Source organism: Aquila chrysaetos, chromosome 3, assembly GCF_900496995.4.
Source record: "Aquila chrysaetos chrysaetos chromosome 3, bAquChr1.4, whole genome shotgun sequence".
Lineage (NCBI taxonomy): Eukaryota > Metazoa > Chordata > Aves > Accipitriformes > Accipitridae > Aquila > Aquila chrysaetos.
Window position 1 is genome coordinate 64,025,098 of NC_044006.1, and position 13,033 is coordinate 64,038,130.

Sequence of the window (13,033 nt, forward strand, 5' to 3'; positions counted from 1 at the left end):
GAAGCTCTACTTATTTCACCCAGTCCACGTTTTCTTGCAATTTCTTAGCTCAGACTTCAAATTTTCCAGAATTATTACAGACCACATTTATTTGTGCTATTTTTCATTTGAAGAAAAACTAGAAAAAGCAATAAAAGCAGCTGTTAAGAAAGCTCAGTGAGAGCAGAAAACATCAAACCTATCCTCTCAAATTAGTATTCTTAACGCCAGGAAAAAAAGTGTTCAATATAGGATTTGGAAACGATGCTCTGAACTTGCACCATGCCCAGAAGACATGACTCCCAATTTGACTGAGCGAGGGCAGAGGAGGAGTCTCTCGTGCTGGGGCTTTTCCTTTCCCCCATCCCCAGCCCTCTTGGACCTACAGTGCGGCAGCGGAAGCAGCACCTTCAAGCAGCATCTTCATCAGCATTAAACATTTAACTTGGGACATGCCCTCACCTTGATCCAAACCCAAACGGCTGCCTGAGCACCGAGCCCCCTCACACACGCCTGGAGGAGCCCTGCAGAAGCGGGAAGCTCAGCCTGGGAAAGTCACGGCCACGGCCAGGCTGGGCTCCTCTCACCTCCCTCAGAAAGCAGCAGCATTACTACTCTTACCCAGCGCTCATCTCTCTATAATAAAAGGCAGAAACTTCTAGCAGAACAAGTGAGATGTATGGAGACAACTACTCTCCAACTGGCTAAATTATTACAATTGCTGCATATTTTTTAACTTTCAACAAAGCCTAACACTTCAGGCTAGCAGGCTTCCAGCAGCTGGTACTGCCAAAAGACGGAGACAGATTCAAGGGGGGTAAAATCCTTTCCCTCTTCATCTTCACAGGCTGCACACAGCGCCGAGGCCAGAGGCTCATTCACCAGGAACGGGTGGCCACTGCAGCCCGGCCACCACGGCCTGGCCAGCGCAGCCCGGCTGCCTAAATTCTTCTTCTTTTGGTACTTGGTAGCTGGCCGCTTTCCCAGCACTCGCAGCTGCAGGCAAGCAGTCTTCACAGGAAGGCAGAGGGGAAAAAACTGACAGCACAAACAAATGCACACTTAAGAAAATGCAAATAACGTTTGGTACAACAGGTTCTTGGAGAGACCAAATTAAATCAAGCCTTGTTATTCCACTTAGCGGTTTATTAAAGAAGCTAAAGGTTCTGAAGTTTCCAATTTATTCTTTTTCGGGGGGTTTTTTGTTTTGTTTTGGTTTTTTTCAACTGTCATTTAAGTTGTTATAGCAACAAAACTTTCAGGCTACTTGGTCTCAGAGACACTCCAGCACTCCCAGAAGTCATTTTTCCATATTTCATTAAATTCTGCTCCTGCTCCTTCCTGTTCAGAAGGACTCCCAAGAACTTGGAACAAAGTCTTTCTTCTCATTATATGCACAAAGAGGTGTATCTTTGCAAGTTTCTCACAAGTAAGATATTGCTTCTGACATTTAATAGGGAAGAAGAAAACATAATGTGGCCTTTGCCTAGGGGGAAGATAGAGTAACTCAACAACTTGGAAAGCACATGCAAAAGAGATGGGGTAAGGTGAAACTACTTTTTCATTTAGTAAGTGTGGCTACATTTCTTCAAACAAGAACACCTAAGCGGGTGCGCACACAAACATACAGGCACTCCTAAAAGTCCTATCTCCATTTAAAACATTTTATACCCATGTAACTTTTTTTTTCCTCCTGTTAGTATTACAACATTAACACCAGAAACATTTTAAATTGCCATTCTGAGTCTGTAAAGACATGCATACCCGGAACAAAAATCCTATAAACGTGGCCACTTAAAAAGAAAACTGCTAACGATGTACCAGCTCACTCCTCCTGCAAAGGACTCAAAATCTTGCTGCATCAGCAACAGGCTGAGCATGAGAGAATGTGGAAAGTATGGCCAAAAATGTGACATCGCTTTTCCAAAATACTGTCTGTTTTCCCTACCAAATCAGAGATTTACTACTTTCACTAAGGTTATTGCACAAAAAGGGAAGCTTCCTATAACAAATTCCACAGGTTTCTTTTTAAAAAGCCTTTGAGGTGACATCCGTTGTGCCACTGAGGTCAATTTTTCATATTCTTCCTAACTTGACTACTTACCTCCAGGGCACCAAGTTAACCATTTTCTTCCCATCTTCAGCTCTTTATATTTGTCAGTACTTAATTTACTCCATTACTGTCTTGCTTCCATGCAAACTCCTGTTTCGCTCCCATGTGAAAGAAAAGGCACCAGGAGTTACATCCATCTATCATTACCGCAAAAGCATTTCCTTTTGCCAGTCTCCAAGGCAATCCCATCCTTTTTTTCTCCCCTACAGAAGACCACCCTTCTCCCCACAGTCATTTCCCTTCTGCCAGCCTTGTTTCTGTTACCATAAAAGTACTGACGAGCTGGAGACACAACAATCCAGGAGGCAACACCAGACAATTGCTCCAGCACCAGAGCATGGTGCCTGGCAGGAACACAGCAGCATCCCAGGGCCCAGCTCCGTGGGATGCTCATCTCTGCTCCTGGCAGCAAGAGTCACACCCCCTCACACAGAAATACCCTTGGTCTTTATTGCTCTTCCCCTCCACTGTAGACCTCGGCCCCGAGACATAGCATGTGGGATCCAGTCCAAGAGTTTTTAGTAGGGATACATTTCTTCTTTTGTTTGGGACTAAATAGGTTATTAAAGTGCATCGCTACAATAAGAAACTGAAGTAGGAAATAAGTTACTGTCAAGTACCTGCTACCTGGTTAAAAAAGAACAGCAGCAAATACTGCAACAAAATAGTTATTGAAATGATTCCTGATTTAACAAATATCTGGAACCAATTTGAGAAAATAACTAAGGCTACCAGTAAGAAAAAATCTGGCATTGCTAAAGTATTGTAACAAGTAAAATTAATGCGATTATCTCAAAAACAAAAAGGCCCTAATGTTCACTGTTAATTTAACATTATTTCTTCCCTGATTTAGAATTTGACTCATTTCTCTTTCACTAGTAATATTAGTCATTTTGACAAGTATTATGTATGTCTGTGCTGCTGTGTTCTTTTTTCTTTCACTTTTTTTTTTTTTTTTTTTTTTTTTTTACAGCACCACCGGATTATGTAACTTAGCTCAAAGGCAGTTTGGTTTTTTGGTAGTTTTTTATCTATCTTCCAGTACCAGACTTGCTGAGCATTACAGTAAAGTGACCTCAAAGAAACAAGGAAAATATATAATGTATATTAAAAAGGAGGAAAAAAAAATAAAGCACAGATGCCCTAAAGTATCTTGCAGAATTTTTTAATACTTTTTGCTCCACTTTTTATTTTCTTACTGCTCACAAAATATTTCTGAGTGAGAACATCTGTGCTGTACTCTGGACTGATGTTAGAAGAATTCCACTTTATTTTCAATATACATAAGCATTGGTTCAGCATTGTTGCATGTTTTACCCATTCAATTTATATTTGGATGAAAAGGTTTGTTCTCCTTTGAAGAACCAGGAAATTGTTTTAAAGCTACATGAACCGTATTCTGTATAACTAACATCACCAGCATTTCTCCCCCATTTACTCCATCTTATTTTACCAGATTAAACGTGCCACGACCAAAAGATGTCATAGTCTGGTACAACTGAGAAAGTGTTACTTCCAGTGGTGTTTTTATAACAGAACTAAAACATCTGCGACCGTTATAACCAAAGTTAAAGTGTAAAAAGCTATGAGAATCAGATGGTTTTCCACTGGTGAAGGCTATCGCCCAGGAGAAGAAAGGCTGGCAACTCCCTAAACCCCAAATTGCCTCCAGAACTGTTCTCCGAACGCTTTCACAGGCTCCTCTGCAGTTGTCCCCTCAGAGCTACAGGAATTGCTCACAGCAGCTGAACGGTGAATTTGCTCAAAGGGAAATCACTCTCAAGCCACTCTTCCACAAACACACACTTCACTTTGATCACCGTTAAGTAACGCTGAAATACCGAGAAACCACATAATGCCAAACTGAAAGCAATGACGTATCCCATCCAGCTAAAGATAGGTACTGCTCACATCAGCCAACCACAGTAGTACCTCACATACCCTTTACTGAAAACACCTTCAAAGATGAAGGGCTTGCATGCTGTCCACTTTTTATGCCCCTCTTCATAAGCACTACAGAATTCAGTCTTCCTCTTTATTAGCCTTGAATAATCCCGAAAGCATTTACCCTGCTTGCTCAAACAGCAGCAGTACAGCCCCAGCGTGGCTCTCGAGCCTCCCAAAGACAAGCCTCCTCCCTTGTAGCATGGGTGGCTGAACACAGGCAAGACCTGGCAGAGAGGGGCTGCGGCAAAGCCAGGGTACGGCAGGGCTTGTGCAGCTCCCTGCCTCCGGAGCCACAGGTCCCCTCTGAGGGACATAGTACTGCTGTACAGCAAAGTCCCTGTGCGAGGGACCTCCACAGCCACTGCCACACTTGATCCAGAGGTTCATTTCTACCTTCACCCTGCAACTTCTCGTGCAATGCGTGAGAGTCACCCGTATTCACAGGTGAGCACAACGGCTGGAAAACTTTCATTTGGCTGAAAATACAGAGAGAGTTGGAGAGAAGACGTTAAAAGGAAGTTTTCCGTAATGAGTGGAGGGAATTAAATCGCTACGTGCAGGACATAGCCTTGCATTTCCAGCACCAACTCCCAAACCTGCAGGATCACGCAACAGCTTTCTAAACATGAAGCGATCATCACCCATTCCAGTACTTTTCTTCCTTAAATTAGCAGCTCTCCACTGCTGTTCATAGCTCTCACCAAGCCGCAGCAGAGTGACATTACCCGTCAGCTGGGTTTCACCGCCACTGCTGGGAGCCCAGTATCAGCGAAGAGGTGAAGAGCCGACTTGAGAAAATTGCCAGCAGCCCCAGGGAATCTGGGCTCTCCTGGTTGACCTCAGGTAAATCACTGAAATACCACCCAGCCAATACTAAATACGGAGCCCAGAGACTTCATCCTGGTGGTGTCAGCTAGAAGTAAACTGACAGTCAACTGAGCAGCAGGGGTGAGAGGGATTTTAGGGGGTTTTGGCTCCTTTTTGAGGTGGAGAGGGTTCCGGTACTTTCTGAAAACAGCCTGTAAGACTTCCTTCTACTTAAAACAGGCTCAAGATTTACACAGATATCAAAATGAAATTTAATTCTAAAAAAAAAATTTAAAATCATTTTTATGCTAAATTTAGCCACTATTGCCCTTGACTGTTTTCATTACAATTCTAAAGGGGTCTCTGCATGGGCATTGTGGAGGACCCAGCTAAGCCTGCACCCAAAACCTAGCAGCCAGGCTCGAGCAAGGAATGTGCCAAGACCAATACAAAACATTAAGTCAAATCAGCAGATTTCCATACTGACCCACCCCTGTGTATTAGGACCAATAAATGATGCCCCAGTGACACACAAGCAACTGTGAAACTGTTTGCTCTGCAGAGCATGAAGCATCAAAGTTGCCATTGTGTACCTAGAAGACAACCTGCTGTCCGGGAGCTGACTTTTAAGCAAATAATCTGAGAAGTCCCAGTTAGCTGGCACTGGGGAAAAAAATCAAAAACAGAAAAAAAAAAAAGCTTCACACATTCACCGAGACTAGAACCTTCCCCTCTCACACTTCCCTGCCAGTGAATGTCAGACCTACCAAAGAGGTGGAGGTTAAGCTCTGGGTAGCCTAAGGTTCCCATGTACAAAGTGAGAATATGGTCATTTGACACCTATTACCTTTGCTTACACAACCACCTTTCCTTGAGATCTGGTCTCTTACCAGAAACTGCCTTCAAATGCTATCAAAGAGCAGATTACAATTTCTTTTCACAAATATTAACATACCACAGTTTTTAAATTAACAATTCAAGCACTGTTCCATACAACATCACAACCCCCTGAAAACTTTATCTCCCACAGCATTTGGTGAGGGGGAGGGGAAAGGTATCTCAAAAGAATCCTCCTAAAATCTTTTTGATTCAGCAGGAAAACTGTTAATTCACTTATTTTAACTAGAAAATCAGGGTTATATACAAGGTCTAGGAACATCACTACAAGCTCATGATACGCAGGACATCAGACTGAACTATCACAGAGACTGAACGATCCCTGTAGGGATTGAACATGAGACCGAACAGCTCCTGTAAATCTATGATTTCCTATTTCATATTCTTGTTTACTGTGCTCATTTACATCACACAAAGACAACATAGTATCACTAAAAACTTAAAAAAAAAAAAATTATACCTACTCATTACCTGTGCATGCTTATTTATACTTCCAAGAAAAAGATAAAAGGTGAAACGCTTACAATATCCCCAAAAACCCCAAAGCACACAAAGATTATGGTTACAGTTGAAAGCAACCAAAAAAAAAGTCAGAAACATCTCTACAACTAGATAAACCAAAGCTACAGAATGCAGAATTATTTCTTTTTGATAAAAGGTTACCTGATACATCTTTTTTATAATAATTTTCCACATTTTAACACCAGGTTATAGTCAGCCATTTGATAAACATGTTTCATCTCAACTGCCTGCCTGTCTGCTTCCTTTGGGGGCAGCCCATCATCTCTTGCCATTAACGTTAAGCCAGTCAGGTGTGGCGGACTTCCCCTCCTCAAAATTCCTCTTACCTTCTCACCAGCATTTTTTTATTATTAAATTAATTGCTAGGAAGCCATAAGCAGAACTACATCTACACAAAACCTGCACAGCCCCTGACCAGCAGGGTTTGGAAAATGCACCTAGCATTTCTCAGGCCATTTGGCCCCTGCCCAAACTGTACTCGTTTAACACTCACTCAGAAATTGCGCCAGAGGCTGCATCAGTCCAACCACATGAACAGAGCATCATTAGTGTGCCACCATGCAAACAAGGTGATCAATTTTTGCCGACTCCAGTTGCCCTGGACAAGGTGGACTTTTCAAACATCTCTTATCATTTGCTTGTTCATTCCCCATAAACACAAACTACAGAAAAAATGGATCATGCTTCAGACACAAAGCTTCGTTTGGAATAAAAGCAAAGGAACAGAAAGATTTCCTATCAGGCTACACAGACCAACTTCAAGCACAGCCTGTCATATCAATAACTTATACCACAACTGAATATTTAGTATTGACAGCAGTATTAATCCATAATGCATTTTTTTAGATTTATGAATCCTAGTCAAAGGCAACTGCATCCAGAACTAACTGCAGTACATAGGTGTGTTATCTATATGCTTTTTAAGTCTTAAAATTTTACAGACAGGAGAACCTTACTATTATGTGGATTATCTTCCCTAAGTTTTTTTCCGTTCTCGACATGTCTCTTCAACCTAAGTAAGGTTGAAATACCAAGCCAGAAAACTGAGGTCAAGTTTTGAAGTTACTTGCTCCTGGCACTCCACAAGCACGATGCCAGGCTGCCTTACCACGATTGCACAGGTATGCCAGCAGTGCTCGCCATGCGGATAACTTATTGCTAATCACAACCTGGAAACCATGACAAAGTACGAGGTAATCTGGGAAGGGCTGACAACTCAGTCCTCAGAGGCTTCAAGTAGTTCTGAAGGAACTGCTGCAGACACATTTTTGCAGGATGAGAAATGCTGGTTTTCCTGTAAGTATGAGACCCATAAACTTAATTCAAATATTTTGAATAATCTTCCACTAGATACACTTTTTTTCCATAAGAGCACAGTGGTGGTAAAGTACATGTCAGTGTCAGCTTGATACCAGCTGCCAGATCGTATGTTCGTATGTGTACACATACTTTCATCCTCTTGGTTTAGGAGTTACTTTGTCCCCTCTCATGTCTCTTCCTGAAGTGAAGATTTGCTCATCTGCTACCCTAGCATAGAAAGAAACCACCTAACTGCTATAAAAAGACAGCCATCTATGAAATTCTGCCATTGAAACCATAAAATTACTACGTTACTCTACAGCGGGCACAGCAAACAGCATTATACATTTACTTACAAGACACTGAGGATCCACTTCCTTACTACCTAAACATTGCTGCAGAAAATCTTCAGTGAACTTAAGTTAAAAGTAAGGTTTGACAGTGACTGTACAAAACACTCAAGAGAAAGCCCATGGACTCTGCTACTGTGTTTTCAACCACAGTATTTCCATATAATAGAAAGAATCTCAGTAATTACGGCTACCTCAAGTCCATACCAGTGGCATATAGCACAACCACCATATAAATACGAATAAATAAAACCACCCGGTCATGTTAAACCTAGGATTGGGAGCTTTGGGGACCAGGGGCCAGTCAAAGTCTGGCTGCACCTCTGCAAGCTGTCTTGTTAGTAAATACATTGGCATATTCAAAGAAGAGTTACTTTTTTTTTTTTTTCGTGTTTCTACAGGTGGGCCACTTCTTTCCTGAACAAACCCACACCATTTGCAATCATGTAACCTTTTCCTGGTGATGGGCATGTGTTTCTCCTGTGCTCACTACCTGCAATCACTTCCAGGCTTAACATTATACTGCAGAATGTAATTGCCACCCCTTAATGCAATTTAACAGTTGGAAACCAGGACACGGTCCAGTGCCGCATGAGTTACACAGGCCACAGTTTTGGAACACAACACATCAAAATAATTAATTTTATTAATGTTGTAACACTGGTGAACAAATTCTGCAAACACTTCTCACTCTGAAGGGCCCAGTGAGGCATTCGGTGCTCGCCCGAGGGACACACTTTACTGTTCACTGGTTTACCTTAACCAGAAGGGTACTTTTGGCCACTGTCTCCTACGTGCAGGTAGATTGCCGTGTGCATTAACTGCCATGTATAAATAACAGCTGGTATGCAGCCACGGCCATATCCTAGTGAACCGTTCTACTCTTTTTCCAGCCAGAATCACAACTGTGTTACCAGAGGAATAATAAAAATACGAGAGAATGCGTTTGTCCTCTCCAAAACCACGTTCTTCAAGAATCAAGTGGGGAGGTGATGGGAACCTCAGTTACCGTTCTCCTCCCAGCAACCGGCATTCTCTCCAAGAAAACCGATCTTAAAAATTTTCTTGGGAATCACTTCGGACCAATCAACATACTGTTCACAGTATTCTTTCCACTGCAGGTTTCAGAGGGACTGGGAGTCAGCACTTGCCAAAGCAAAACTTCCAGGTTCAGAAGCGTAAAGCGTGTCAGAAGGGCTAAAGAGGAAAAAAAGCACGCTCAACTGCTTGGATGGATCAGGTAGAGCAAAGGGGAAAGACGCTGCTCAAGTTCTCGGCCAACGACAGTCATATTGTCCCAAAAAAACAGTTGCTTAAAAAGAAGTTTGCAGCAACAAGAACAAAGTACGGGGCGGCGGGGGGGGGGGGGGGAGAAAAAAGAATTGGAAAGAAGGAAAACAAAGCCCAACAAGTCGCCTATGGAGGGAAAGCCAAGCGCGCAACTGCCTGCGCACCCACAGCCAGGGATTTCAACATGGGGCTGAGGGAGGCCGGCGCAGGCGGCACTCGGGATCGGCCCCGCCGCGGGCCGGCCCGGCGCTCCCTGCACCCCGGGCCACCGCGGATGCCTGACGCCCAGGCGGAGCCTTCCCCCCGCAGCCCCCCGGGAGCGGGGCAGGCGCGGAGGCCGCGCGGGCGGCCGCGATGCTGCGGGCCCCCCCCCCCAGGACCCTGGTCCGGCGCTGGGCGGCCCGCGGGGCGCCGCCGGACGCCCCTGCTGCGGGCTCCCCCTCCCACCGCCCTCCCCGCCGGGCCTGGAGGGCCGGGAAGCCTGGGGCTGGATTTCCAGCCCTCCGCGGCGACTCCCGCCCGGCCCGCGGCGCCTCGGCCCCGCCGCCCGCCCCGGGGCAGACCCGGCACCGCCGGCCCCCGCGCCGCCTTCCCGGCCGGGCTCGGGCGGCCCCCGCGCCGACAGCCCCGGGGGCGGCCGACCTCGCCGCCAGGCACCGGCGAACAAAGGGCCGAGGCCCGCCCGGCGCCCGCGGGGAGCCGCGCCGGCCGCCGCGGAGCGGCCGCCGCGGACGGGCCGCCCCCCCGCCCCGGCTCCCCTCGGCGAAGCCGGGCACACGCTCCCCGGAGGAGTCCTCCGCCGCCGCCGCCGCCTCAGCCGCCGGCCGCCCTCGGCCCCGCTCCCGCCGCCCGGCGGGGCAGCCCGGACTTTCCCCCTCGCTTCCCTCCCCGCTCCGGGAAGCGCCATATTGATCGCGGGCGCCGCTCCCCGCGCCCCTCACCTTGGCGATCGCCTTCTTGTACCGGGTCACCGCTTGCTGGATCAGGCTGAAAACTTTCATGTTCCCGTCCCCGCAGGGCACGACCACCCGCGTCCTCCCGAAGCACACGGTGACTTTCATCCTGCGCGGCCGGGGGGGCTCCCGCGTCCCTCCGGCCCCGCGCAGCCTTCCTCCTCCTCCTCCTCCTCCTCTCCGCCCTCCGCCACGGCCGCCCCCCGGCGGGGCGCGGCGCGGCGCTCAGCCCCCGGCCGCCGCCGGGCTGCCTGGTGCGGGCGCCCTGCCTCCGCCGCCGGCCCGGCGAGGGGAGGGCAGCGCAAGACAGGGGGGCCGGTGCTGCCTTCCCGAGGGAGCGCGGCCGAGCGGCGAGCCGGGGGCCGCTCACATGCCGCGGCGCTGCCCGCTGCCTGCGGCCACCTGCTCGGCGCCTGCCCCGGCGCGCAGCGGCGGCGGGCGGGGCGGCGGCGGCGGCGCTGCCTCCCCGCTCCGGAGGCGTGGGGCGGTGCAGCGGGGCGGGGGCAGCCGGCCGGCTCCGCGGGGCGCCGGGCAGCGCGGACGGGGCGGGGGGAGGCGAGGGTCCCCTGCCGGTGAGCGGGCCCGGCGGCCGGGGCTCGGCACCCGGCGGCAGCACGACCCGCCCGGCGCTCGGCCGGGGCGGGGCCGGGGGGGGTGCCCGGACCGAGCCCCCGGGGGTGCGGCGGCCTCCGCCTCGCTCTGCTCTGCGCTGCCGGGGCCGAACCGGCACAAGGAGCCCCGCAAAATCCTCGGCCTCGTCCCCCGCCCTCGGGGGACGGACGGGCACCGCTTGCCGCTCCTTCTCGGGGCGCTGCCCGCTGCCACGATTCCTCAAATACCCGAGTACGGGGAGAGCAAGGCATTGAACGGGAGAGAACGTGCGCCCTTGGAGGCAGGAGCTTTCGGCTGTCCCCCCTGGTGTTTGGGAAGGGCCACCCCAAACGCAGGCGAAGTCGGATGGTCTTCGTGGTCCGTTGGGTGTCTGTTAACGCAACAGAACCAACACAGAGCGAAAGCTGGTGCATCATCAGTAACATCGGCATCAGTAGAACCGCTGAGCAATCTCCGACTCAAAGCTGCCAGAAATCAGAGGGGTTTACAGATACCACTCACATTTTTTCATGGATTTCACTGGGGGCAATGGAGTTGCACAGTTCACCAGACGTTCAGCATGGCCTGACAACATATTTCTTTTGCGTAGAAATGGTGAAATGATTCAAATTAACTGCAGAATGAAGGCAGAGGTTGAGGATGGGAAGGCAGGGGAAAAAAAGCTTTTGTTTTGTTTTTCTCTGAACTTATACACGGTACTAGAGACATGAGGTTCAAGTAAGCTTTGTAGCACATAACATCAACATCCTCCTACTACTACACAGGGCACCTCAGCACATCTCTGGTGCTACCTGCCCAGCAGCTGTCTCAGCTGCCAGTCCACTCTTGTTCCCATAGCAATAGTATTAGTAACTTCAAGAACTTCAAACTTGGTACAAATGGCAAAGCGATCTGCAGTTTAGTAGGTACACAGTTAAGGAGCAGAATTAATGATATTCTTAAAACATCACAGGTGAAGTTGTTGCCCAGTTAAGTCAAGGGTAAGGTGAGAATGGTATCCCTAACCCCTTACATTCTAGTTAGCAGTTTCCAATGAAGAAAACGGAGGCATCAGTTTATATTAGTTTGGTCCCATGTGTATCTAGTCCAATTTAACTGAAAACCATAGAACTTTTTCTACTAATTGCAGTTTCGGAAAGCTTTGGGACACTCACAAGATCAAACAGTCCATCCGCTGACCTACAGATAATTCTAAGCTTAGATGTTAATTTTATTATCATTACCCACCTGAGTTATCTAAACTAATAATATAGATGAGGATCTGAATTCTATATGAGAAACAGTACACCTGTCTGTTAAAGCAGGAAACAAGCACACCTGCCATGTTATAATTTTTTTATCATATCCCCAGCATTCACTTGTGTGGAATAAAGGCAGCATGCAGGAGTTCAGAAAGGCAGAAATGAAATAGAACTGGAGCAAACAGTTTACAGCTCATGACTGAGACAACTGAGCACGCTCTGCAGTTTTTATGGCTGTAGCTTATCAAATTTATTATTGGAAAATGTTAAAAATTTCCATTAACCTGCTGTTTCTGTACTTTCTAGGTGATCATAAGAGCTTCTGGCAACATACTGAGAGGATGAAAGAGGTATAAATCCTTGGTTTAATAGACATCACCTGAGAAACTTCCAGAAACAGCTGTAAAAATGTGAAGTCAATAGAGACTCTTCCGAGACCGTCTTTAACGAGCAATTTTACAGTGGCATAGGCTTTGTAATGCTCAACATTATACTTCAGTTGTCATTTGCATTTATCTGCTGAAACATAATGTTGCATATCAGGAACTTTACCACACTGCTATAAAACTTATTATTAGATACAGTTGCTGGTCGACGGTAATTATTTCACTGTTCAGACACAGCTACAGGTTTTTCATGTTTTTCTGTGATTTAATTCCTGCTCTTACTGTCTTTAGCAAGTTTCTTGGCAGTTTTCCCAGCTGTTCTAACAGTCTCCTGGAAGAAAAAAAAACATAAAGCAGTGTAGAAAGAAATATTGATAGTTTTTCTATTAAATGTGTAAAATGGGAAACTTCGGTAGTGAAGTACAAAGAAAACGAGTTTATCCTGGGATCTGATTTAAGGCCAAAACTAGAGACTCACACGTGAATAGTGATAGTACTAACAGGAACGAGGACCTCTGAGATTTGAGTTTCTTTCCCACTAGATACACACACACAAGTTATACATACATCATTCTGAAAATATTTTGAATACAGTTTACCAAGTATAGTGTTTGTTGATGTCTTAGAAGGAAGAATG

At 47.1% G+C, this 13,033-nt stretch overlaps 1 protein-coding gene across 18 annotated transcripts in view; it reads right to left on the reverse strand.

The window, feature by feature from the left end:
* PARD3 (par-3 family cell polarity regulator) overlaps positions 1–10,593 on the reverse strand; it is a 461,106-nt gene extending 450,513 nt beyond the window's left edge. For all 18 annotated transcript variants that reach the window (XR_003922618.1, XM_041122444.1, XM_030008342.2 and 15 more), the window contains exon 1: positions 10,146–10,593. Coding sequence is in view for 17 of the 18 variants with exons in the window: in XM_041122444.1 (XP_040978378.1) it covers positions 10,146–10,265 (120 nt within the window). In the remaining variant the exon portion in view is untranslated. The remainder of the gene's footprint in view (positions 1–10,145) is intronic.
* Between the last annotated feature and the right edge of the window lie 2,440 nt (positions 10,594–13,033).